General features: G+C 43.3%; 1 protein-coding gene across 2 annotated transcripts; it reads left to right on the forward strand.

Moving 5' to 3' along the window:
• On the forward strand, positions 948-24795 carry SERPINE2 (serpin family E member 2). Of its 2 annotated transcripts, XM_021396985.1 has the most exons (10): positions 948-1069; positions 13694-13969; positions 15123-15242; positions 16363-16590; positions 18622-18816; positions 21073-21271; positions 21416-21516; positions 22519-22605; positions 23163-23246; positions 24108-24795. In XM_021396985.1, exons 2-10 carry the CDS (start codon positions 13714-13716, stop codon positions 24143-24145), a joined length of 1308 nt encoding a protein of 435 aa, XP_021252660.1. In that variant the 5' UTR covers positions 948-1069; positions 13694-13713; the 3' UTR covers positions 24146-24795. The 2 variants fall into 2 exon arrangements, with proteins under 2 accessions (XP_021252660.1, XP_021252661.1); XM_021396986.1 differs by lacking the exon at positions 15123-15242.

Genomic DNA, 25385 nt, shown 5'->3' on the forward strand with positions numbered 1-25385 from the left:
GACCTCTTGCAGAAATGAAGCATTTTGGAAAAAGAGGACATTTTAAAATGAAAATAGCAAAAAGGAGCTAATTAGTAAATGGCAAGTGACTGCTGTACTAAGAGCCTAAGAAATGTCCATCTCTCCTGGCACTGCCTGGGAAGAAAGTATTCCTGGACAGCCTCTGCCTGCTAGTGCCAGGGCCTTGTCCCAAGTTCCCCTCCCTGTGGCCAAACTCCTGGCCCCGCACTGTGCGAGGGCTCTCCGTGGCCATCTCAGTGGACACCAGGTGCTGGGAAACTCAAACATCACCAACTGCTGCTGCTCCAGCTCATGCCAGGAGATGTTTTTTTCCTTCATGCTGAAAAGTACAAACTCCTGAGGGAAAAAATGTGGTTTATTACATACTCGTCCTGTTTCTTCAAAGCTGGACTGTGCTGTGCATGAGAAATTTTTTGGAGAACGAGCTCAGAAAGGATGACTTAACAAGAAAGTGTTGTACTCTGTCAGACCAATGATCTCCTGTTTCTTTAGGATTGATGGTAGCACAGTTTGGGTAGTAACAGTGGAAATTCCCACTTATGCTGTCAGCTGAGGAGCCTGCGGCTGTCAGGCAGCATTAAGATTCACATGTGCTTTCCCAAGACAAGACTTCTGTCTCATCACGCTGCCTCCTGGCTGAAATGCTAGGAAGGGGCATCGTGAGGCAACGGTACCACTACGGGGCCTTTGGCTTTGTGAGCCTCCTGCCCCCTGCTATCCCTGTGCAGCGGGGCAGGGCCTCACCCACGCAGAGCCCCATGGCGAAGGCATGCAGCCGGCCGTGCCCGGCACGGGAGCCCTACGTTGCCCCTCTGCCACGGACGCTGGGGCCGAGCAGGCCGCGCCGCTCCTTCGCAGCTCGGCGGAGCGGCGCAGGGCCTGGCGACACTTCCCCACGCGCTCCGCGGGCGGCTCTGCCCCGAGGCGGAGAGGCGGGCGGGGCGGGGCGGGCCGCGGGCCTTATAAACGCCGGGCGCCGCCGCGTTCCGACCGGGCGGCGCTGCGTACGGGCTGCCGCGGCGGGAGCGGGCTCAGCGCTCCGAGGGAGGTGAGCGTGGGGGGAGGCCGGGCCCGAGGGGTGCGCTGAGGGGCCGTTAGCGCTGCCCGGCGGAAGGAGGGCTGGGGGAGCCGCCGGGCGCCCGGCGGCGGGGGAAGGCGGGGCTGTGCGGGGGGAGAGCGGAGTTTCCCCGCGCGCTGCTGACAGCCGGGGCTCGGCGCCGCTTCTCCGGCACCCTGCGCGCATAAGTTTCTCGCTACCAGCTGCGTGGACCCCGCGCTGCCGTGGGCGCCATCCGGGGCCGTTCGTTCGGTGCGAGCGAGGAGTTTCCGTGCCCGTCCCGCTGCGCGTGCGGACGGGGAACGGAGCCCGGCTGAGCCCCGCGCTCGGCAGCGGTGTTGCGCCGCGTCCGGGGTGCGCGGGGCTGCCCCTGTTCCTCGCGCAGCGCAGCGGCACAGTGCTCTCCCGGCCTGAACCGCGCGGCGGCTGGCCGGAGCCCCGCTGTGCCCGAGGCTGCCGTCCTGATGCTAGGAGAGCGGCTCGGAGCTGTGCTGGCAGCTGAAGGCTTCCTGAAGTACCGAGCGACAGAGAAGTGTGGGAGAAGGATGCGTAGCCGCTGCTGTTTGGGGACGAAGGGGTGGGCAAATCCTTGTTACGGGAACGGGGTTGAGGTGATGCCGGTGGCACCAGCTGTGAGCTCAGCTGGAGCTCTTCGCCCTTCCCTACGTGCGCCCAGCTCTGGGAGGGTTTGGAGCAGAAAGCACCGTTCAGGAGAGTCTTTTCTCTCCGTTTACAATGGTGCTCCGTGTCTTGGTTCTGTGCTGTGAGATGCGAGAGGATCTTCACGTAGAAGCAAAACCTTTGGAGAGACCACTGGTGTGCTAACAGGTTAAACCCAAATGCTAGATTTCTCTTTTAAAGCTCATGAATACCTGCCTGTGGATTGGAGGCCTCGAACAGTCACTTCCCCCCTCCTTTTCCCATGCCTGCATGTCGTTCTGAAACGTGGTTTAGTTCTTGTGGTTTTAATTGCATTCTTGGGCAACTTCCTGAAAGAGAAACCTGGGAGGCTGACTCTTAAACTGCGCTGAAAAATGACTTCCTCCTCTCCCCTGCCTTTCTCATGTGCGAGTGCATATTGACGTCTTACTCCCTGCTCCTCACAGGAATTCATTAGGAACCAGCCCTCGCCGTGCCTGTTCATAAAGCACACGTAGGTGTGGGCAGCGGCACTGCTGCACACCTTGGAAATGGGAGAAGCCACAGTGTGAGAAGCAGCTGTGCGTCTGTGGAGTGATTCGCTGAGTCCTGAAAGTGTGTGAGGTGACAACCGGTGCAATAGGAGGGCAGGGTGATCAGGCAGATAGATTCAAATAGGTGTAAGATGTGCTAGTGTGGAGCTTTGGTGCTTTGTGGTGTGTGACTAAACCTGTGAGAACAGCAGCTGTTTGGCACAGGCGTGAACTTTGTGCAGTGACTGCCAGTCCGTGGTGCCTTAGGATTGCGGGCACGTTGTGTGCCGGATGAGCTGTCAGCAAGTTTTGCCTGTGCTCGTAAGATGCTGAGAAGCTGTGTCTGGAAGTTAGCTGTTACCTGTGCCTGGGTGTTACAGAAACTGCTGCAGGAGGTGGTGATGTGAGCATCACTACAGAGAACTGCCCGTAATAGCTCTGTGTACCTCTTGTAGGAGAGAGAATAAACTCACGTCAGTCCCAAAATAAGCAGGAATCTGCAGTGGGTTTTGTCTAAAGGCGCACAGAAGGGCTGAAGCTCCTGTTTGGTGTTGTCATTGACAACAGGGAAACAAGCACGTCTTGGAGGCATACAGACCTTCAGCACAGGTCTCCAAGCTGTGCCACCAGAAATGGGTTCTAGTCCTAAAGCTAGAAGAACAAGCATACTGCCAGGCAGGGAAATAGCCAAGAGCAAAGCCAGGATGTTGTGTTTTTTTCAGACTAGATTAGTGTGTGCATGCATGTATAGATGGATTGAAATACCTCCCTCACCTTGCTGCTAGGAATTAAAATGGAGATGTATGTAAATTGCATACCTCTGCAGTAATGGAGCAGTCTGGGGGGGAGCTTGGGCTGGGTTTCTGCTGGGGGGAAGTTTGCTCTGTGTCTGCTGGGCTTGTGCAGCTGGGCACAGCTTTTGATCCTTGCCAGGCAACTGCAGTGTTCATGGCTGAAGAAGCTGAGGCTCTGTGGAAGTGTTTTTTTTTTATTTTTGGAACCTGAAATCAGGGTAGTCTGTGCAGCTTGAATTGTTTAATCATGAGTGTGCATGAAAAAGATGTTTTTTATAATAATGGGGGAAATCGCCCTAATGAACCAGACACTTACAGTTAGTCTGTTAGCTGCCTTCTGCCACTCTTCAGGGCCAAAGAACTTTACACATGGGAAGGCAGGGAAAAGATGCATTAATCATTGCTAATCTGTAAAGTGCTGCTGAATGCAGTCATCTTTGCATGCCTCTGGGTATCCTCCCAATCACCTGAAGCATACCTACAAATCATTTTAAAGCAAAGTACTAATGTTTAAGTACAATGTAAATCAGTGTACCTGTATTATCCATAAACAACTTCTGAGTAAGCAGGGTGATATTAAGAATTGCCTCCTCCTTTCCTGCTTTGGAGGGCAGGCAGCACAGAATAGCCTTTCTTCTACCAAAGAGCTTAAAGGCTAACACTGTAAGTTAGAGAATCTTGAAAATGTGGAAAGTTACCTTAAAGTGAACAGTCTGTAGATACGGAATTGTGACAAAGCTGAAAATGTTCGACCAGATATATGCTCAGGTGTGTCCCCTCTGTGATGGTTAAAATGATGGGGTGGAAGGAAACAAAGATGAAAAATACCCATCTCACAGCTGTAGCTGTACAAATGTTCAGGCTGATATGTTCTGGAAAGAAGCAGTCCTGTGCTCTGCTTCTTCCTATCTCTCTGTGAACCATGCTGGTACTAAAAGCACTGCACAAATAATTCTACCAGCTTGTGGAGGTCACTGCTGAAGTAGGAGCCCATGACGATGCACTAGAAGAGGATGTGATAATGCTGATCTGAGACATAGCTTCTGGAGTTGTTTGTTATGGCCTTAAGACGCTTAAATGCCAACTGAAATATGTGATCCTTTAGCACCTCTTCATGAGCAGTATCTGTAAAAACACAAGTATTGAAAATATTTGGCAATAGTGGTCCACTGTTCACCTTGAATAGCCAGGAAGATGCTTTTGTTTGTATTCCCAGGGTGAAACTGGAAGGTAGCTTATGCTAGTATCTGATAAATATGCCACAGGTTGGTTTAAGTATGAAAGGATATTCCTCATGTGAATTGTTTTCCTGAAGGTGGAAGTCTGTCTTGCTGACCACAGTCAGCAATTGCTGTAAACCATTAGCTCCAGGCAGCCTCCTGCTCTCTCCTCCTTGGCTTTAGGACCAGCAGCCTAAAGTTTGGGGGTTTTCCTGTCTTACGGTCATGAGAACAGCTATGGATTGGGCACCAAGTTGGATTGCCAGCTAGTTCTGAGTTGAAGGCCCCTGCTCAAGGCTGTGCACATGCGGTGGCCTCAGCATGCAAGTATGAGCTGTTGGGTTCTGAGAAATTTACTCTGCAGTGCGCTGTGGGCTGAGCAAGTCACACAGGGGTCTCCAGAAGCAGTACTGAGAAATGGTAGTACAACAGAATCTCTTAGGCCAGCTGATGTGCAGATAATAAGGGTTCACATAGCTTTGGCCAAGTTTTTCTCCTTAAATGCTTTTCTTAGTTAGCAGCTTGAACTTGCACCACCTATTCCTGCAGAAGAGCATTTTGTGCTGCTTACTGATGGTCCTCACTGCTTGTGAGACAACTGTGTTACCTGGTATGAACTGCAAGCGCCTGCTGGCCAAAGGTGGTGGGGCTTCAGTTTTGCTCTGTTTTAGATAGGAGAGGGGAGGCTTTTGTTGGCTCTGACATGTTCAAGGTACAAAACTAAGAGAACTGAGTTGCTTTTCTTCTATTGTTAAAAGATTGAAGAAGCTATATAAGTCCTATGTAGAAGTTGCTTTATCTTTTAGTTATATGTCTCAGTCTTGCTGCATACCTTCATGTTGGAGGAGTAGCTTGTGTATCTTATGTAGCTTTCTCAACAACGAAGCAAGCCTGAGGCCTCCAGCTGCTCTGGCAGCTCGGTTTAAGAGGCTGCTTGTCCCAGCTAATTGCCTACTTCCTCTGCTGAGGTTTGTCATCTGCATTTCAGAAATAGCGATGGACTGTGTGGAGGCTTCTCTGTGAGCGCAGTTCACAGCCCAGCCTTCGAGCTCCTAGTCTGAACTGAACTAGAGCGTTTAACATAGCAGGTCGTGGTCTGTTCTCACAGGGCTCTTGTGCATAGTTCGTATTTGATTCCTTTTTTTCTCCTGCGGAAGTTCGGGTCTTGCCTTGCCAGAAACTGTAGTGAAGCCAGTGGGATTAATCTGAAATGAGGTCAGATTAATGAAAAAAACATGTTTTTGCAAGTATAGTTTTCTGGATAGCTTTTGGTTCTCTTATTAACTGGTTAATGTCAGTCGTCCTGCAGATGACTGAGGAGCTCCTGGCACAGTGCCTCATTCTGTGTCCTCACAAGATGCAATTCCTGCAGCCTTACAGCACGAGTGATTTCTGATGCCTTTTAGTTGGCTGGTTCTGCTTCTCAAACAAGGGAGGGGAAAAGGATGAGTATAAGTAAATCTGTGTGCTGCAAAGAAAAATGTAGATATCCCTGTCATTCTTGTGCGTTCTTAAGACTATGATAACTTTCAGGTAGTTCTGAAATAGCTGAGAAATGGCCACTGGAAACGAATAATCTGTTGTGTGTGTAAAGCATTGTAGGTTTAAGTAATCAATCAGCTTTTTAATTTTAAGAACTTTCATCACTGATTAAATTAAATTTTAAGAATTATGTTCCAATCTGGCATACTAGGTAAGAAATAAGGTTTCTAAATTCATTTGCAAATTGGAAGTTCTTGCTCATAAACACTGTAGAGAATGATTAGTAAATAAAAGGCTTGTCTTCTGTCACTCTCCACTTCTACGGCAAGCACTGTAAATAGGACAGTGTTTTCTCTCAGAGTATTTTGCTGGAAGTCTCATGGTAGCGTTCCCTAGATACAAAGGCCTCCATGTTTGAGGTCTTGAATATATGCCTGTACATGATTTTACAAGGGTTCTTGTGACAAAGGATACTGGAGTTGTTCCAGTTCACGTTTATGGTGAAATAAAATACAAATATGTAATTTAGTACAACTACAAACACTGTTTTTACCATGGTTCTACCTCTTGTAGGAGGGCAAAGAAGGGCAGAGACTTAATGTTATCTGCATTATTTCAAGTACTTGCTGTTTTTTTCTTGTTTAAGTCCACTTGGAAGGCTGAAAGCCTGTCATCTCACCATTTGGACATCACAATTACTGTGTACATATGCTTCAGCTAGATGTCACATGGCTCATGTCCTGCCATCTCTCTAAATTTCCCATGAGTATGGAAGTATTACTGCTACAAAGAAAATGCCATTTCCAGTTGTGCTGTAAAACCAGAGACCTAACTGTAGAATGTGGAATGAGAAGAACTAGGCTTGTTAGGATGCTGTTCAATAGGTAAAAAATGAGTATTCTGTGAACTAAACCTAAAAGGCAAGTATTTGCTTGACCTAGTGTGTAACAGTTTGGTTTGAGGACTCAGTTTAATGCCTTGAGCTTCCTTTGTTCTTTGCCTGACTTTTTCTAGGGCTGAGTGTAATGAATGCTGCTATTGGTATTGTGAGTCTTCTGAAGAAGAATGCTGGGGAGCTCTCAATAGTTAACCAGCTCTAGGTGCTCTCGGTGGCTGTGGAGCTGCTCTCACCCAGGCTTTCTGCTCATCCTGGTCTGTGCAGGAGGCAAGTTGCTTGTTGCTGGCCAGCAGATGAAAATTTACCTTGGGAGTGAAGGTGCAGGTTTCAGTTTGCTCTGCAGGTGTGTGTAAGGGGGAGTGAGCCTTGATGTCAGAGCAATCCTGTAGCAAGTGGAAATGAATAAGAGTACTCGATTTCCCTTCAGTGCTCTTCAAGGAGGAAAAGGTCCCATGCTATAGGAGCAGTAAGGGTTAACTTGACGGCAGTGGTGAGAAAACCAAGTTTGTAAGACACTGGCCATTGTTAGTCCTACATCTTATGGAGTTGTTCCATGAATCTGTACTCGCGTAGCCCATTATCAAAGAGTTGATAGCCTGTACCTTATTAATGGGAGCTTACAGACCTGTAGGTTTGCCTTGGGCTCTTAATGAGCCTGTGCTTGCATAGCAAGTGTTGTTAATGTACAGTAAATGTGGGAGCTGTGGTTCCATGAGGCCTTTTCTTCTACAAAAACTCAAGGGAAAACCTGGGTTATGAACCAGCTGTTAAGTTGTACGCAAATACTTAACTTGCTGAACCATCAGTCTCTTTGCTAGGATAAATCTGAAGTGGTGGGTTGCAGCCTAGCTGCCATGTTGTGAAACAGCACCATGCTGTGTGGTTTTTAGAAAACTGGTTCTGCAGCATTAGTCATGATGGGCTGCCTATCCCATGCTGTTTCTTCATTATAGTAAAATAGCAGTGTTGCATAAAGAAGATCAACAAAACCACTTCTTTAATAAAGGGACACCAGTAAATTAAAAACAGTTCTGTTTAATCTTCCTGATACTGTAAAACTTGACAGTAGACCTTAGAGAAGTCTGCGGAGTTTCATCTTTCTACATGAAAGTACCATGTAGAAACTCTTAAAACCGGCTGCCCAAGGAAGTGGTGGTGTCACTGTCCCTGGAAGTGCTCAAGAAGTGTGTGGATGTGGCACTGAGGGACATGTTTTAGTGGGCAGTGGTGGTAGGTGGACGGCTGGACTAGGTGATCTTGGCAGTCTTTCTCAACCTTAATGATTCCATGATTGCGTTGTAATGAGAGAATGCAGGTAGATTTTTGAAAATTGTGGCTGTGCTGCAAAGTCCTGCATCATCTCAGTAAGTCCCCTGCCCTGTGCTGTCAGGGAATGGTGCTTGCTTCATGAAGTTAGGCTCAAGTAGGCTTTTTCCAATAGTACATAAATAGAAGTAAAAGCAAGTTCTACACAGATGCCTACCTGTGCTCTTGAAATTGAGCAATGTAGCTGTGGTATGGTTACAGCTGAATGGTGAGGTCAAAGGCTGTCTCTGAACCTTACTGCACCATGTGAAATGTGGTCTTCGCAAAGCACTATGATGTAAATGTTATAGAAGACTGACTTTTCTCACAAGTATCTGTCTAGTTTATGAACTCCTGGACACACTAGCTATGAGGCTTTGGAAATCTTGAAGTAAAGCTTGTCTGTCTGTCCTTCCTGCTAAACTGAAACTCCCAGGAAGCATTGGTCAGGACTTTTCATGAAGAGTCATTAAATCTTTTTGTTCATGTGGGAACTCTGCTTGGACAAAGAGATGGTTCATATCTGGGGCCAGCCAGTTTTACAAGTTGGAGCTCCACTGGGAAATTCCCCCTTGGCAGAGGAGGCTGGTTGGACGAAGCTAGGAAGGAGGCTTTCCAGATGGAGACGATCCATTTTGAAACACAAATGGACAAATGAACTGGGAGAGTTAGAAATTGCAGAGGGGATTAAATTGAGGAGAGCCTCAGAACCAACACTGTCCTCTTTGCACAAATGTGAAGAGGACCGTAGTGCCTGAAGTCAAACCAGTATCTTAATATGTGAAGTGTGTTTTTTAAAAGAACAACAAAGCCTTCCAGCTTATCTCAGTGTACAAGGTATGTTTATCTCAGTGTTGACAGTAATTTACTCCTCTTTGGAGCAATGTAAGTACTGAACTGTTTAACAAGTGTTTAAAAACTAGGATTCATCCTTCCTTTGTAATGCTCTGCACGTGTTAAGTCTTCTAGGTGCTGACTAATAAAGGTCTGTTTTGTGTGTGTTTTTTGGTTTTTTTTTGGTACTTAAAACCCACAGTGTATTGGCATGTTATTTTTGTATGTAGGTGGGAATTTGTGTTGCTTTTTCCTTTTTTTTTTTTTTCTCCCCTTAAAGCAGGTAGCACTGGAAAAGAGTTTAAACAGAAGAGAGCCAAGCTTCAGGAGGTATCAAAAAACCTGCAGGAAGACTCAGTGTTTCTGGCTTGGCTTGTCTGCTGTGTGCTTTGAACAATGCTACTTCTGAACGTGCCTGCATTCAGGATATGGGTTCTGCTGCTCTGAATCCGAAAGCATAGTTAGGAGTGGCCAAGCAGCATATATAGGAGAGGACTCTCAAAGCTAAAGGCTTTGGGATAAAAGGCTTAAGCAGAAGAGGAGTTGCGAACACCTGTGAGGGAGAGAGGGAAAGCTTGAGTTTCCTAATATGCTGCCAAGTGTGCATCTCCTGAAAAACAAGACCCAGCATGTGACCTTCCCACTGCAATCAGAGTGGTCTCATTGCTTTGGAGAAACAATTGCTGTGTGCTTAGCTTGCTCTTTAAAAGACTGTTAATAAATTTGGTTAAGTACTTATTCAGTCCTACTGGAGAGTTAGTTAAATGCAGCAAGTGAAGCAGCTTTCTTTCAGCTCACATGGCAGCTGAAATGAAACTCTTTGAATTAGTAGCACAGATGGCACTGACAAGGAGACACCAACACTTCAGATTCTGAGGAAACCCCCAGATGTTTGGCCCAGGTGGAGTTTGTCTGAGCTATTTGGGGCTCAATACAGTGAGGTCTGTAATGCTGCAAGACTGCTTTTTGGGGGGGCTAATTTATCTTTAATTCCATTTGCTGCTATTTTAATTTCAGCTATTCACAGAAATGAAGTCCAGTGTCTCAACTTCTTTTTACCTGGTAAGCCATTAAAGAAGCTGCAGAATCCAACTTGCAGCTGAGAAAAGGAGCCTTATGGGTTATCTTATTGCTGATGAAGTGATGGCTTTGAGATGTCTCGTAGGATTCTAATATACTGTTGTACTTAGTGCTGTAGGTGCGGATACCTAGAAATCTACGTACAGATCAGCAACAGCACAGTCTAAAGATGAAGTCCTTAATAACCTAATTCCTGTGGAAGGATCTCCACACTCAGTGGCTTTTCATGCACAGGGCTGACTACATAACTTCTCTCAACTCCACCAAATGCTTTTCTGGATCCACATGAAACAATCTGTTAATGTACTTTTGCTTGAAGCATTCTGTAAGCGCAGGCTGGAAGCATCATGTCCTCTTTGTTGGCATAAATGCTTCAGCCAAAATCTTCAAGGGTGCATTATGTGGATGATCTAAATGGCCGACCCTACTGAGAGCTGAGTGTATTACAGGCTAGAGGCTGTGTTCATTCAGAGACTGGTAGCCTGAAGACATCTCATCTGTCACAGAGTAATGCAAAGCTACCAGTGCAGATAAGACATGCTGTGGTGTTCCTCTTCCTCCTTCCTGATAGCTGTCTACCTGACTAAACTGCTTGTCTGAAAATATGCAGTGCCTTAAACTAGGCTTGGTGGTCTGATACAGGCACTAACTCCACATTTAGCATGGCGTACAGGACTCAGCATGGTGCACCTTTGTAAGGCAGGTGGAACAATGGAGTTGTTAGTATTAGAATCATAGAATATCCCAAGTTGGAAGGGACCCGTAAGCATCACTGAGTCCAACTCAAGTCCTTGTGTTGTAGTCTGGGGCACCTGTGTGTTTAGTGCTAACCGTAGCATGTATACTCCCTCTCAGCACCCCATGCCTTCAGTTAAAGCAGAAAAGCCACAAAGGACCTATGGCTCTGAAGATCTGGCACTCCAGTGTTACCCATATGGATTGCAATGCAATCTCCCTGAGGCTAGAAGCAGTTTTCTCACTCCTATGAGCCAGTGAGAATTGTTTCTAATACCAAGGTCCCAAGAAACTTTTACTGCAGCTTTTTACCAATGGCATCACAGTGTAGGAGATATCCCATGCTGCCAAGAGAACCCATAAAACAAACAGAATACCAAAACCATCTTGTCCTGGATGAGACTTAAATTCTAATTTAGCTATTGCAAAGTTTTTTAGATTCAGTTATGGAAGCTTGTTGAAAGCTTGTAGGTATTCTGTACAGCAGGTCAACTGTTTTCATTCTACACATCCTTCATCCTCTTTGGCTTTTTTCTCCTTGCACTGTGGTTAAGCTGGTTCTTTCTTTCAGGATATGTAAATGCCTTTCTTGCTTCTGAACTGCATAGAAGTTGAATATACTGAAATCCATGTGAGGAGCATTAATAACGTATGAATGCTGCTTCTGCTCTAAGATGAAATTAGCTCCTTTGTGAGCTGGTTAGGCTATGCGATGGGCGTAGCAGGGCCAGGAATTGACTGCTCTATAACTAATACTGAGAAGTGCTTTTAATTTTTCCTGTGCTTGGAATACCGCAGAACTTTGTTTCACTTATTTATTAGGTGCCTACCAGAGTCTGTGCTCTCAGATACTGATGCTCCTTAATGGCGTAGCAGGAGGGAGAGACTGGGTGAGCATGATGGTTTCTGGGGAAACCCCCCAAACCTGCCTTCTCAGAGCTCTGAGATCATGATACTTCAAGGCAGCACTGCTGTCTATGTGTACCTGCTGCCTGGAGAAGGAGAAAACCAAATGGTGGTGTCAGGTAGTTTGTAAATATTAGTATTAAATAATTATTAAGAATATTCCATAACATGGAAAAAGAAGTATGAATTCCTTCTCCTTCTCACACTGCTGGTTCTGCCTGTGGTGGCTTCCTGCTCCTGCTAGGAGCGAGACCAGGACAGGCCTAGGAAGCGACTGGGCAGGCTGCTTCAGAGGGCAGGTTACACTTGTTTTTTTTTCCTGCACATCTTATCTGCTGCAGCTGCTCAAATTTAGGTTGGTTTCCAGAGTAAGTTGTGTATTGTCAGTTATTGGCTGGTATGGGGCTCCTTTGGAAGGAACTGTACCTCTGTGACTCCCAAAGTGCTTGGGGGATAGAGGAGGATTAGAAGTTGATGGGAAAGACCTAATTAGAGGGCAGGCTGTTAAGCTGTCCTTTCTTTTTCTTAATTGACTTGAATCAGTCAGACTGGCTCCTCTGGTGGCAGTGATACCATCGCTGTTCGGCTGGGGGGGAGACATGGCTCAGCTCTGCTCCTGTTTGGTCAGCATTTGCGTTATTCTGTGCTGCAATAGCAAGCTTGACTAAGTGGATTGCATCCCCTGAAGTGGTACAGAAGAAAGTGGAAATGCTCTATTTGTTGCTTTCAACCCTTTTAGCACAGTGAAAGTACACGCTATTAAAAGATGATTAAGTGAATCTATAGAAACACCAGCTGGTTTTCTGGTAACCAAGTGCTCTGGTGCGGTGTGAGCTCGCAGCGTGGGTAGGCAGAGCTCCCTGCTGCATTGCGCCCTGCTCGAGAGTGGGAGGTGGGCTGTGGAAACCGTGCAGTGCTCTCAGCTGGGTAACGAGCTGCTGCTGGCCTCCTGCTCCAGAGTGGCTTAAGCCAGAAGAGCAAGTGTGTGGTGATTATCAGTAGGCTCAAGGGGAGGAGGGGCCTATTTTTAGCTTTTGCAAGTGTTATGCAAATGACATTTGAATCAGTTGTATATACTTTCTGCAGCTTTTTTAGCGCTCAGCGAGCTGGGTTGCCCCTTGGCTCATTGATACACCTGGAAGACTAGCACCTCAGCACGCTTTGTTTCTGTTGGCCTGCTTGCTGGCCTGAAAATGGAAGCCCATATGCTTGAACTTTATGCTGTGATTGAACTTCTCAAAGATTAGCGAGGGAGCCTGATTTCGTGGAAAAGATTACTGCATGACTATTGCTTTAAGTAATTTTTCTTTTTGCCATAACTAAATGGGATTGAATACATATCCATGAAGAGGAAATCAAGCCTAGTAGGTAAACATTACCTAGTGTGTTTAGGATTTGGGTTTGGTCCTCTAATCAGATGCTGAGAGGTCCTGAACAAATTGCTGCTGCCACCTGTGCCTCAGTTTCTATGGCATTGTGGGATTAACAATGCTGTTTTGTGTTAGGTATTGAGATCTGCAGGTGAAGATTGGCCCCATTTTGAATAGATCTTCCTTCTGTATTAATTAGCTGCTAAATTCTCATACACGAATAAGTACAAGCTAAAATCCTAAGTTAGCCCTGCATTTTACAATCTAATACTCTTCCTCCTCTGTTACCCATCATGAAAAATGCTGATTATGCAGCTAACTTTTACTATTCTAGGCAGGTGCAAATTCCCACAACCAGTCTGTTCACATATGTATACATGCTTCTGTTCACTGCAGAAAATGATCTGTGAACTTTAGTAGTGCACTGCAACTTGCTGAGAGAGAACCATAGCACCGCATTTAGCAATAATTTGTCCCATAGGCCAGTTTGAACAGAATACAGAGCTTCCATTTGTCTGAAACATAAAGCTAACATAACTTGAGGGGAAGGTAATGGGTGTTTCCCAACCTGGTGGCTTTTGTCCTGTTACATAGTCACTGACATCTAGCTATTCTGTGGTTGTCTCTGCTTCTGTAGATCCCTATGCCTAAAATGCAGGTGTGGGTGTGAGTCCTGCTGTTAGAAGTTTTTGAACGGTGCATGAAGCATGTGCAAGGCTTGCCTGTTAAGACTTGCCAAATAGATATGCTGGAAAAAAAAAAACCCAAAACATATATTTTGAAGGCTAACTTAATTTTTCTTGTCTTGTTCTCTTGCAGGTTATTTCCAACCAGAAATCATGAACTGGCACTTCTCACTTCTCTTTCTTCTTGGGACTTTAACATCTGTGTGTTCCCAGTTCAGTTTTTATCCTCTGGAGGAGCTTAGCTCTGATGTTGGAATCCAAGTCTTCAATCAGATAGTGAAAGCTAAGCCTCAGGACAATGTAGTAGTTTCTCCTCATGGGATTGCATCAGTATTGGGGGTGTTGCAGCTGGGTGCTGATGGCAAGACAAAGAAGCAGCTGACAACTATGATGAGATATAGTGTAAATGGTAAGTGGTTCCTAAAGTTCTTTGGGTTGGGTGGGTTTTTTGAGGGTTGTGGTTTTTTTGGTGTTTGGTCAGAATCGTTATGCAGTTTTGAGATGGTTTTCAAAGTCTGGTAGACTGCATCATATACCAATTGACTCTGTTCACTGAAGCAAAAAATGGACATGTTTGTAGTTAATTGACAGTCTGAGTGTAGACATCTACATATACTTGAACTGGCTTATAAGCAGCTTTGCTGATGAATTCAAGGCCCTGGCTAGAATTATTCATCTTTGCAAACTGCTCTCCCAAAACTGTGCAGAAAGGCTGAACTGAACAGCCCTGAATGTGTGATTTCGTAGATAAAAGGGCAGTAGGATACTTCTTTTCATGTTAAAACCAGTGCAAGGTCTTATCATAAAATTGATACTTTCACTCTGATGCTCTTCAGCTTTGTTCACTGGTTTCTGCTGTCGGGATCCTTGAAACCACAGTTGTCTGAAACCTTGAAACAGACATTTCTGCTTGTCTGTTCCTGACACTGCATGCATCTGTGTTTATATTCCTCTGCCAATGCTTGCCCCTCTAGAGGGTGTAGGCGGAAGGCTCTTGCTGCTTTACTTTGCATGCTAAGTATTTTTGAGAGTATTTGCCAGCAAGAGTTAACATCTTAGTGCCAGCATTCTGCATTCCTTCCAGGAGCAGAAAACCCTCCAAGAGGTAAGTGCATTTTAAATCTCAAGCAGTGTCATTGTATAACGTGTCTTCATTTGCTTTGCTGTTTTGGTTAAAAACACAGCAAAATGACATGTCAGCTTAAGCTCTTATTGTTGTAGATTTGAAGTCTCTTCGTGAGATAATGGACTCTAGGAATATCTTAATGCTCAAATCATAAGTACTCACAAAAATTTTGATACATTGTATCAACTGGTTTTATTTGGCTTACACACTTTCTAATCTTCTCTGTGGGACACAGAGGTTCTCAAACTTCTCAGAAGGTAGCCTGTATCTTGCTGTAGAGACTTGGTATGGGATGCTACCTGTCTGTTTGCACAGACCTCCTCTGCTTTTGTTCAAGATTGCCTTACAGTTCTTTGGCAACTACAGCAACTGCTTTGGAAAGGTAACATTTGGAAAGTATTTAATCTATCTTTAGCTGTTTTTTAATGCAATTTAGCAGCTGGAAGCAAGGAGGAGAGCCAGCATCATGAGACCAGTCAGCTCTCCCCGGACCACCAGCAAGTGCTCCGTGGACCACCAGTGGTCCACAGAATACAGTTTGAGAACCTCTGTTATGGTATGTTCTCCAAAAGAATTTGCCCGTAATACTGGAGAGTGAACATGTAGAACTTCATACAAACGGTACTGCTAAAGCATTCATGATGTTATAAACAGCAAAGCCATCTGAGGCTTTTTCTTATTTGCAGCTAAGAGAATAACTCAACTAATTTATTCCCTTCATAGCTTTTCTGTTAAGTTTGTCTACATAAGGAAATAGTCTGGAATTGTTCCTGCCTAAATTGTATTGGGAAACAGGGAACTCATTAATAACTTCTGTGAAAACAGCCATTCAAGTATCCTGTCCAATAAATGGGTGAACATTAAGTTTCTTGTTTGGCAATGCCTTCACTTTGTAGACAAGTGCTTAATCATAAGCTGTAACAACACAGAGAACTGAGTATGATGAACATAGCAGTTCTTCTATGCTGCCATATGCATTCTCTTGTATGCAGTGAAGGAGCCAACAAGGACTCAATATGAGCTGCTTTCGTATCCTAAAGATCTTGACTGTAGACATTGGAACTTATACTGCTTTTCTTTTTTCTTCTTTAAAGACAAGCTCGTGTTGGGAGAGAGACTTCTGCTTGCAGCAAATTTCTTAAGGACTGTGTCCTAGCCTAAGTCTGGACTTGAACCTTATGCAGAAATTTTGACAATTTCCTTTCTTCTCTAGTTAATGGAGAGGGAGGTTGGTGAAAGAACTTTAGCTCTGTGCTCTGAGATTCAGGATCACCTGCAATTGTCAGCTATGAGCCCTGGACTTTTTTTTGTCATTCACATATAGCTGACAGGTTGTGGTTTTTATGTAGCGTGACATATGTTTTGAAACAGCATCTTCTGTAGAAATAATTCCTTTCTAAGACTTGAACCCCAGTATTTATCCTTAGTATTGTCTAGAAGATTCTGTGCAGGCTGCTAAACAGGGAGCAGGCATCACAGTGAAAGTAACGTTTCCTGGGAAATAGTAGCTCTCTTCAGACAAGAGACGAGAAATGTGTGTTTTGGAAGCCCTCTCAGAATTGGTATTTTTCTACTCCAGCACTTAAATGTCTGACCTTTCATGTCATTAATAGTTGTATATAAAGTAATTGTTTGTCATCCTATTCTAACCTAAACTTGCTGTTCTTTCCAACTAGGGGTTGGTAAAGCGTTAAAGAAGATAAACAGGCTCATAGGCTCAAAAAAGAATAAAGACATTGTTACAATTGCTAATGCCGTATTTGCAAAGAATGGCTTTAAAATGGAAGTGCCTTTTGTTACAAGGAACAAAGAGGTGTTTCAGTGCAGTGTCAAGAGTGTGGACTTTGAGGACCCAAATACAGCCTGTGATTCCATCAACCAGTGGGTGAAAAATGAAACAAGGGGTGAGTATTAGCCAGTATTTTCTGTGCATGAGTGGTATCTGAGACCTCTCAGAATCATAGAATTGCTCAGGTTGGAAAGGACCTTCAAGATCATCAAGTCCAACCGCAACCTAACCATACTGCTCTAACAACCCACCACTAAATCATGCTCCTGAGCACCACATCCAAATGGATTTTAAACACATTCAGGGATGGTGACTCAACCACCACCATGGGGAGCCTGTTCCAGAGCTTAACAACCCTTTCTGTAAAGAAGTTTTTTCCAACCTAAACCTCCCCTGGTGCAACTTGAGGCCATTTCCCCTTGTCCTGTCACCTGTCACCAGAGAGAAGAGACCAGCCCCGCTCTCACTGCAATCACCTTTCAGGTATTTGAAGAGAGCAATGAGGTCTCCCCTCAGTCTCCTCTTCCCCAGACTAAACAGCCCCAGTTCCTTTAGTTGCTCCTCATAGGGCATATATTCTCCAAGACCTTCCCCAGCCTTGTTGCCCTTCTTTGGACCTGCTCCAGCACCTCAGTGTCCTTTCTGTACTGAGGCGCCCAAAACTGAACACAGTACTCGAGGTGAGGCCTCACCAATGCCAAGTACAGGGGCAGGATGACTTCCCTAGTCCTGCTCACCACACCGTTCCCGATACAAGCTGGGATGCCACTGGCCTTCTTGGCCACCTGGGCACACTGCTGGCTCATACTCAGCTGACTGTCCATCAGGACACCAAGGTCCCTTTCTGTCAGGCAGCTTTCCAGCCACTCCTCCCCAAGCCTGTAGGGTTGCCTGGGGTTGTGACCAAAGTACAGGACCTGACACTTGGCCCTCTTGAAACTCATACGGTTTGCCTTGGCCCATCGATGCAGTCTATCCAGCTCCCTCTGTAGTGCCTTTCTATCCTCTGGCAGATCAACACTCCCTCCCAACTTGGTGTCATCTGCAAACTTACTGAGGGTGCACTCAATCCCCTCATCAAGATCATTGATAAAGGTGTTGGATAGAAGATCTGATTGGGAATACTTGAGGAAAATGGAGAGGGAGAAAACTGCCTTGCAGTTGGAAACTATCTTTAAGCTGGCATGTATGATGTGTTTTAGAGTCTGTTTGCCAGTGATCAGTAGTCCTAGTGCCATAGCAGGTGTACTTGGGTGATTTGTGTGCATGTGTGCATGCCTGTCCCTCTGTGGGGTTGGGAAGTGGCTACTGTTCATCATCTTCATTTAACCTGCAATAAATCCAAGCAGTGTTCTCCTGAAGCTAGGTGGTGTTAGATGTGAGGGGAAGATGGAGGAAAAAAGCTTGAAAGCGACTCAGTACATCGGACTTGGGGGGGAAAAAAAAAGCTCTATGGCAGTTCAGCTTTTGCTCTTAGTACCCTAAATTTTTGCAAGATGCGTCACTGTTTTTAGGAGTAATGTTTAGTAGAAGATTTTCAGTTAACGCTGCCTTGACAGAACTTCTCATTGTTCAAGCGTGCTGTCCTCCATTTGTCAAGTTTAGACATACTGAAGGCGGAGGTGGTGCTTTCCAATGTGGTCATAGTCTAGTTCATTACATGCATGGTATCTCATGGAGTTAAAACTGGATGTGAGAAGTATGTTGCTAATGATGTTGGATGTGCCAGTTGTGAAACAAGGCTGTCAAATGCTTTCTCTACTATGTCTCCTGCTTTGCATAGCAATGTTACAAGCTGTGTGTGAATGGCGGAAGTGCTTCAGCTGAAACTATTATCACTATGACCTGCTTAGATTCAATCTTAGATCTGATCACAAGTTGAAAAGGGTAAGGCCCAAGAAGTTATAACATCAGTTCATTGGTTAGCTAGATATGCTTGCTTTCTAGGTACCAATCCAAAAAGAATTACTTTTTGACCAAAAAAAAAAAACAACCTAGTGACTGCATGGATCTCAAATCTTAAACAGTGAGTAGTTGGCACATTCACAGACATTCAAAAGGTTTAAAGTAAAATGTGCTTCACTTTCTTTGTGAAAATTGGCTAATGTTATGAAAACAAATACTTATCTTCCTTTATTCTTTTTAGGTATGATTGATCAAGTTGTAGCTCCAGATGATATTGACAGTTTAACCAGACTGGTTCTAGTAAATGCTGTATATTTCAAGGGCTTATGGAAATCACGATTTCGACCTGAAAACACAAAGAAACGTCCATTTTATGGAGCTGATGAGAAGACCTACCAAGTTCCTATGTTGTCCCAGTTATCAATCTTCCGCTGTGGTAAGCTGTAACTCTCACTGAATGCCCCAGAAGGGGTGGTAAAATTTTGCTCTTTTCCTTCAAACTGAAGAGTGTGCTGGTATACTTATTGTGGCTGATACTGGAGACTTTGAGTTGTTGTGAAAGTATCTTGTGCTGGTAAGGTGTGGATGGAGTTGCTATGAAAGGTTGCTCTAGGTCAAGAGCTCTAACGAAGTACTTGCCTTATCCTGCTTTTCAAAAAAGAAAATGTGAAGTACTGAAATTGAGAACCTTGCATATTTCCTAAGCCTTGCAGTAGGAAGAAATTTTTAAGAGATGAGGGTGAAGGAGGACTGCCAACAGAAACTTGAGGCTTATCTGCTAATGAGCTGTAAATAGAAGATCGGAGTAGAATTAGTCTGTGTCACAGTATAATACAGAAACGGAACTTGTACAATCAACAGTTATGAGGGAGCCAGAGGAGCACGTTCTTCAAATTGAGTCACAGGACAATAGTTCAGTAGGTTTGGCCTGAATTCTGTATGAGAAGCTCGGAGCTGACACGTGCATCTTGATAGAACTAACAGTGTACCTCAGAGCTTCAGCATGTAGGTGTATGGGTATTGGTCAAAAATTATGGGTCTGGTGAAAGAACATTGTCCATTGCTGTTGCTGTCTGGAACTTAATGCACTATGTATGCTCTGAGGAACAGAGTTGAGAGTATAACTGGCTACTAAGTGCAAAAGAGTGAACAGGAAAGACCCACTTACGAGCTTTTAAATGTCTAATTTTATTGTTAGCAGTGTTCAGGTAAAACTTAATAGATTTGTGTTAAAGAAAAAGGCTGTAATGCCTGTGCATTAGAGTATATGTAATTTAATATTTTAAGGTAGCTGCTTAAATGTGATTTGGGGGAGATGAGTATATAGCAGAGTAGGCTTCCCGCTTATTTATCTTTGAAGTTTGAGGGGAGTTCATAACTAAAGACAGATTTTAGCAAGACTGTCTGAAAGGGTTTTTTTTAGTATTCTGTTGATGCTGGTTAAAGACTTCATTATGTTGGTGAAAACTTAGTTTAGAAATGCTAATAATCTAGAAAGGAGCAAGAGAAAATGTCTTAAGACTTTTCAAACTTCTTAAACAACTTGTGAATCTTTAATGACCATCACTTGATTGTGAAGATGAAATCCTTGTGTTTTGTATGTTTCAGTGGCAATGACGCTAGTGTACAGCAGTTAAGTAGTATTTGATGGTTGGAAAGGTTACCTTTTGTCACTTTCTTGTAGAGACTTCTGCAACAATGTTTTGATCCTTAGGTCATATTATGACAGTGGTTCTCAGACTCAGGAAATAAACCACAAGACTTGGCACAATTACAGCCTAATAAATGTAATACTACTAGCTTCCTAGCAATACAGACTTGCTCAAAGCATGGCTCTGGCAAAAAGATCAAATTTCTAATGAAGATCTCAATTTTCAGTTTGGTCTGACAACTGCAGACTTACATGAAGAAAAGGGAAAGATAAGTTCTTACTGCTATCCTAAAATTTTCCCAGAAACCCTGTCTGTAGTAAGACTGACAAGTTTTCAGTTGAACCTCCTGTAAGAAGCCACATGCCAAAAGTCTCACTGTAACCGAAGGGAACTTATGGAGGGCTGCTCAAAGCCAGTCTTCCCAACACCTGCTGTAACTTACAGGTGTTGTGTTCTCACTCATCCAATTGGCCTTCTCTGTTATATCAAAGTGACTGCTCTCCACTACTTGGAAGGACTTAAAACTGCTTCCTAATGAGATTCTTATTAAGCAAGTAAATGCAACTGACTACTTCAAACAGGAGATCGTTTAATTGCTTGAAGGAAAAAGCATTTGTCTGCAAGACTCCTTCAGTTTGGAAAGATAATCTGCTCCTTTTCTTGTTCTTTGCTTCTCAGAGCTCAATTAGCTCTGCTACAACTGAGATCTGAACTAGATCCCAACTGATATATGGACCTGGTGATTTGTTGCATAGCTGCTTTTAAGTCTGGGGTAATGGAATTTGACTGGGAAACAACATGCAGATCAAACACAAATATATATATATCATCCAAATTATATTTTTTGTCTGGCTAGCATCTGTACGCATACCACTTCTTGAAGGACTTCCTAGCCGGAAGTCAGGCAGTCTGTGACTCTAGAATCAGTTTTGAGGTGTGGGAAAAGGTTTCTTGGTGGATTCCAATAGCAACAGGTATCTGAAAACAGAACAGATTTAAGGTTGTAGGAATTATAGCTCATCGTCTCTATTCTTTTTTAGGTACTACAAGTACTCCAAATGAGCTGTGGTATAACATAATAGAATTGCCGTACCATGGGGAAATGATAAGCATGTTGATTGCTTTGCCTACGGAAAGCACAACACCACTCTCTGCTATCATTCCACACATCAGCACAAAGACAATAGGAAGTTGGATGACAACGATGGTAGCAAAAAGAGTGCAGGTTATTTTACCTAAGTAAGTACTAGTGTCATCCATTTCTCCTTCAGGGAGTGTTTTGGAGTCAGTATGCAGATACATCCTCTGACAGGAGAGGAACATGGCACTTAAGGTAACTTTCTCACATAATACTGATACATTATTTTTGTTTCTTCTAATTAGATTTACAGCAGTAGCAGAAACAGATTTAAAGGACCCTCTGAAAGCACTTGGTATTACAGATATGTTTGATGAGTCAAAGGCAAACTTTGCAAAAATAACAAGTAAGTTATTTTACTGAATTTATGGTGGTCTTTATTCATAGTTTCTGGCACTGAATAAAGTGGTGTTTTACCAGTGTAGTTGTCTGTTTTGTCTTGGATAAGCATTACCAAGATACTGGAGCAAAGCTCTGGCTTGTACCCAGCCAAGCATGGTTTCTTGCTTCTATTGAATACTGTAGTGTCGTCTTTTTTTTTTTTCCTCTAGCCTTGCATTACAGCAGTAAATCACATTGGTCAGCTTCACAAGTTAAGATTTTGTTACAATCTGGGGGTCCTAAGCATTGTCTTAAAATCTATGGCAGGACTTAGTACTTTGTATCATTACTGAAGATACAATGGCAATATTTAATTTTCCATGAAGTACATATTTAATAACTTTAATTTTCTTGAGTAGCAGGAAACAAATGGACTAAACATCTAGCTTAGGGGACTGGACCAAACCAGAACTAAATGCATCCTATCTGAAAATAGGATGTAGACATTAGAGTCATGAGCTTGACAAAATGTCATCATATCTCTGTTCTCTATTTCCATCAAATTCTTCATAAGCTTCTACAGCAATGTACAAAAAAGCTTGCATTGTGCTTGCTTAACGGATTTGGAGAACAAATTCCTGTTTCAATGAAAGTGAAGTGTCTTCCTAAGTGCTTTCCCCCACCCTGCCCCTCAACACTGAGAGAAGTGGGAAGGTGACTTAAATGCAGATAAAGAAATGACTGGGGGGAAAAAAAAAACACCAACAGCAAATCAAAAAACTGAACTCTCACATTCTTGCTAAAACTAAAAATGTGAGTGCATACTTCTGACAATAAAAACAAAGGCTAGTAAATGAGGAAAACTGAGGAGTAAATAGCTTTTTTTTGTTGTTTGTAGATTATTTGATTATAGACTTAGTGATTGTATGCAGTGTTCTTCACTGCAGCGTCAGGATTTGAGCAGGATTATAGCAGCTTCTGTTATTTGCCATGCTAACTACAATACTTTTTTAATTTTTTTTTTCAGGAACAGAAGGTCTTCATGTATCTCGTGTTCTGCAGAAGACAAAAATTGAAGTGAGTGAAGATGGAACCAAAGCTTCTGCAGCAACAAGTAAGTAACTGTACTGATAAAGTGGCAGAGTCAGGAAAACTGGATTAATAGACTACATCACTAAGCAAAGATAGCCTGCTTGGATACCACTGCAGGAAAGTGCTTACTTCAGATTAAATTAGTTGATGTTTTTATGCAGCTTCTTCAGAACATCACTTGCTAATATTGATCAGAGCATCAGTGTCCTCTAGGAAGTATAAACAGGCTTACTTTTTTTTCTAGAAAAGTGTTTTCTAGTAGCTCATGCTTTGGCCACCAGTATAAAGTTCACTGCTGTCTAGGTGGCAAAGAAGAGTAAGCTGCTATATCCTTTACATATGATGACTAGAGACATCTTTCCAACTTCTTGTGGGTCTTGTGTTGTATTTTTGCTTTTTTTTTTTGTGGTTCCTATGGGAACAAAATGTGACTTGTGCTTCTTTAAATGTTCAAGTGGATTTTAGCCTTTCATCTCTACCCGTGCAAACTGTGTATGCCAGGAAGATTCACTTTAATAGAATACTGGCTGTGTTATGGTAATTTCTCTGCTTAACTTCAAACCTTGTCTTTTTTGCAAGCTGCAATTTTAATAGCCAGATCATCCCCTCCTTGGTTCATAGTAGACAGACCATTTGTATTCTTCATTCGGCACAATCCTACAGGTAAGCAGTACATGTATGTATTTTATTTTGCTTAAAAGCTGTGACAGACAGAATTCCCAGATAGGAGAAGTCTAGACTACTTAATAGTTGTTGCCTTTTGTATGTGCGTGTATTGGTGGGGGGGAGGGCAAGAGAATTTTAAAATATTCTCCCAGTATTTTTTTTAATACCTTTAACATTGGATTATCTTCTTTGGAATACAACTCAGTACAGGGAATAAGTATTGGCTGTAAACTGGCATGGCAAGTTTATGGGTAAAAAACTACAGTTTTTAATCGTCATAGATCCCCTAAGTAGAAAGGAAATAACTCTGTTTACTGATAATGAATTTAGTGAATAGGGCCCAACTTTCTGATAGACTGTAAAATAGTAGTGGGGCCAAGTATAGTAATAGGGATTTCAGGAATCTGGAATGTTGCCTTGGCCTGCAGTGAACAAATTGAGTGTACAAGCATAGTGGTCATGGTCTTCTACAGCATGAGTGGACTCTTAGAGCAGAGCTGACCCAATTATTTTGAGTTAGACATCTACTTCTTGCAGTGACATGTGGATGATACGCTAGTTAGGGCGGAACATGATGCAGCTGCCAGCACGGGGGGAAGAATTAGGCTTCTGGCAGCAGTCCCCATCCCGAGGCTCTACAGACCATCAGAAGAAATGTGTGTCTCGAGAAATGTGAGCCAGCCACCTATCCAAACGTACACTTCTCTGCTGTCTACTCAGAGCTAACAAACCTGGGGGAGGTTAGGCAAGACTATGAAGAGGTTGCTTGATTGTGCTCTGTGGATTCTATGCTTTCATGGAAAAATTTCACTGTATTTGCAGACTGTGGTAACCCTTGTTTCCGTTTCATTCCCTCAGGTACAATCTTGTTTATGGGACAAATAAACAAACCTTGAATGTGGAAGACTGTCTTCAAGAAGTAAACAGACTCATGTGACACACCCCTGTTCTGTTAAATATTTTGTATGCTACTCTGACTTCACTCAAGAACTAGTGTTAACCACTGACTAGGTTTTGAAACGGGAGTCAACGTAGTTCTGGCGCTGTGGGGAAAAATACAGATTGAAAACTACAGTATGTCTTTGAAATGTCTAAAAGATTCTCTGAACTACTGAATGGTTACCCATGCTAACAAACTTTTGAGCTTTTTCTGTATCTACTAAGAATTTTATGTATGGCTTTTGTGAGAGGATTTTAACAAAGAATGTTAAACATTTCTATTAATGTTGGTTTCTTTCTTGTGTGTGGAAAAGGTCTAATTTTGTAGATACCCCTATCAAGATTACTTCTGATTCTTGAGTATCTTGATACTTGGGTGTTCTTGGTAGAAATAGATTAAAAGTTCTAGCAGTTTTTATTTTATATAGTGCATGTATCACGGAGAGTTTTAAAACTAATGTGGTGTTAGATACACATTGCGTTGTCCTGTCTTAATGTAATGTAAACTTGTCATTGCTAGATTGCTAGTATACACTTTCTATTGGATTTAAATTTTATATTTGTTTTTGTACAAAGGAAAAAATAAAACTGCATTATGAACAGTCAATGCTGTGAATTGTGGATATGCTGAAAAGCATTTGGGTCCAGACCCCACTCAAGCTGTTGTTTGAAACTTCGTTTTGTAAAGGACAGGTTGTCTTGTTCTCATGGTTTTATTTATGGCACGTTTTACCCTTTCTACCTATGTCATCCTGCTGTGGATGAATTATACAGATGTTCAGTGCCTGAAGAGCAAACTCCTTGTATTTACCACACTCAGATTACTGCTGAAACTGCCACATGAGGACACCTTAGTGCTCCCTTGGAGTCTTTCTTCCTACTTCCTATGATGTAAGTTATACATGCACTCACATGTCTTCAGTACTTGCATGGGTGCAAAACTCATAAAAGCAGCAGTAAATTATCTTGGCTTGTCACAGATAGTTCTTTGTATGAAAGCATGCTCTACTGCTGCTGTGGCAACCTAGAGATTTGGATGGAAAAGCTAATCTCTCATATTAGCTGTTTCTCCTAAGGATGGTTTCCTAGTAAGAGGTGACTGTCTTATGGTGGTCTTGGAGAAATTCCTGCAGTGTTTCACAGGCTCAGCACTGGTTTAAGATGATTGCACGTCTCCAGTTTGTGGAGATGTGCAAA

The sequence above is a fragment of the Numida meleagris genome, chromosome 4, assembly GCF_002078875.1.
Source record: "Numida meleagris isolate 19003 breed g44 Domestic line chromosome 4, NumMel1.0, whole genome shotgun sequence".
Classification (NCBI taxonomy): Eukaryota; Metazoa; Chordata; class Aves; order Galliformes; family Numididae; genus Numida; species Numida meleagris.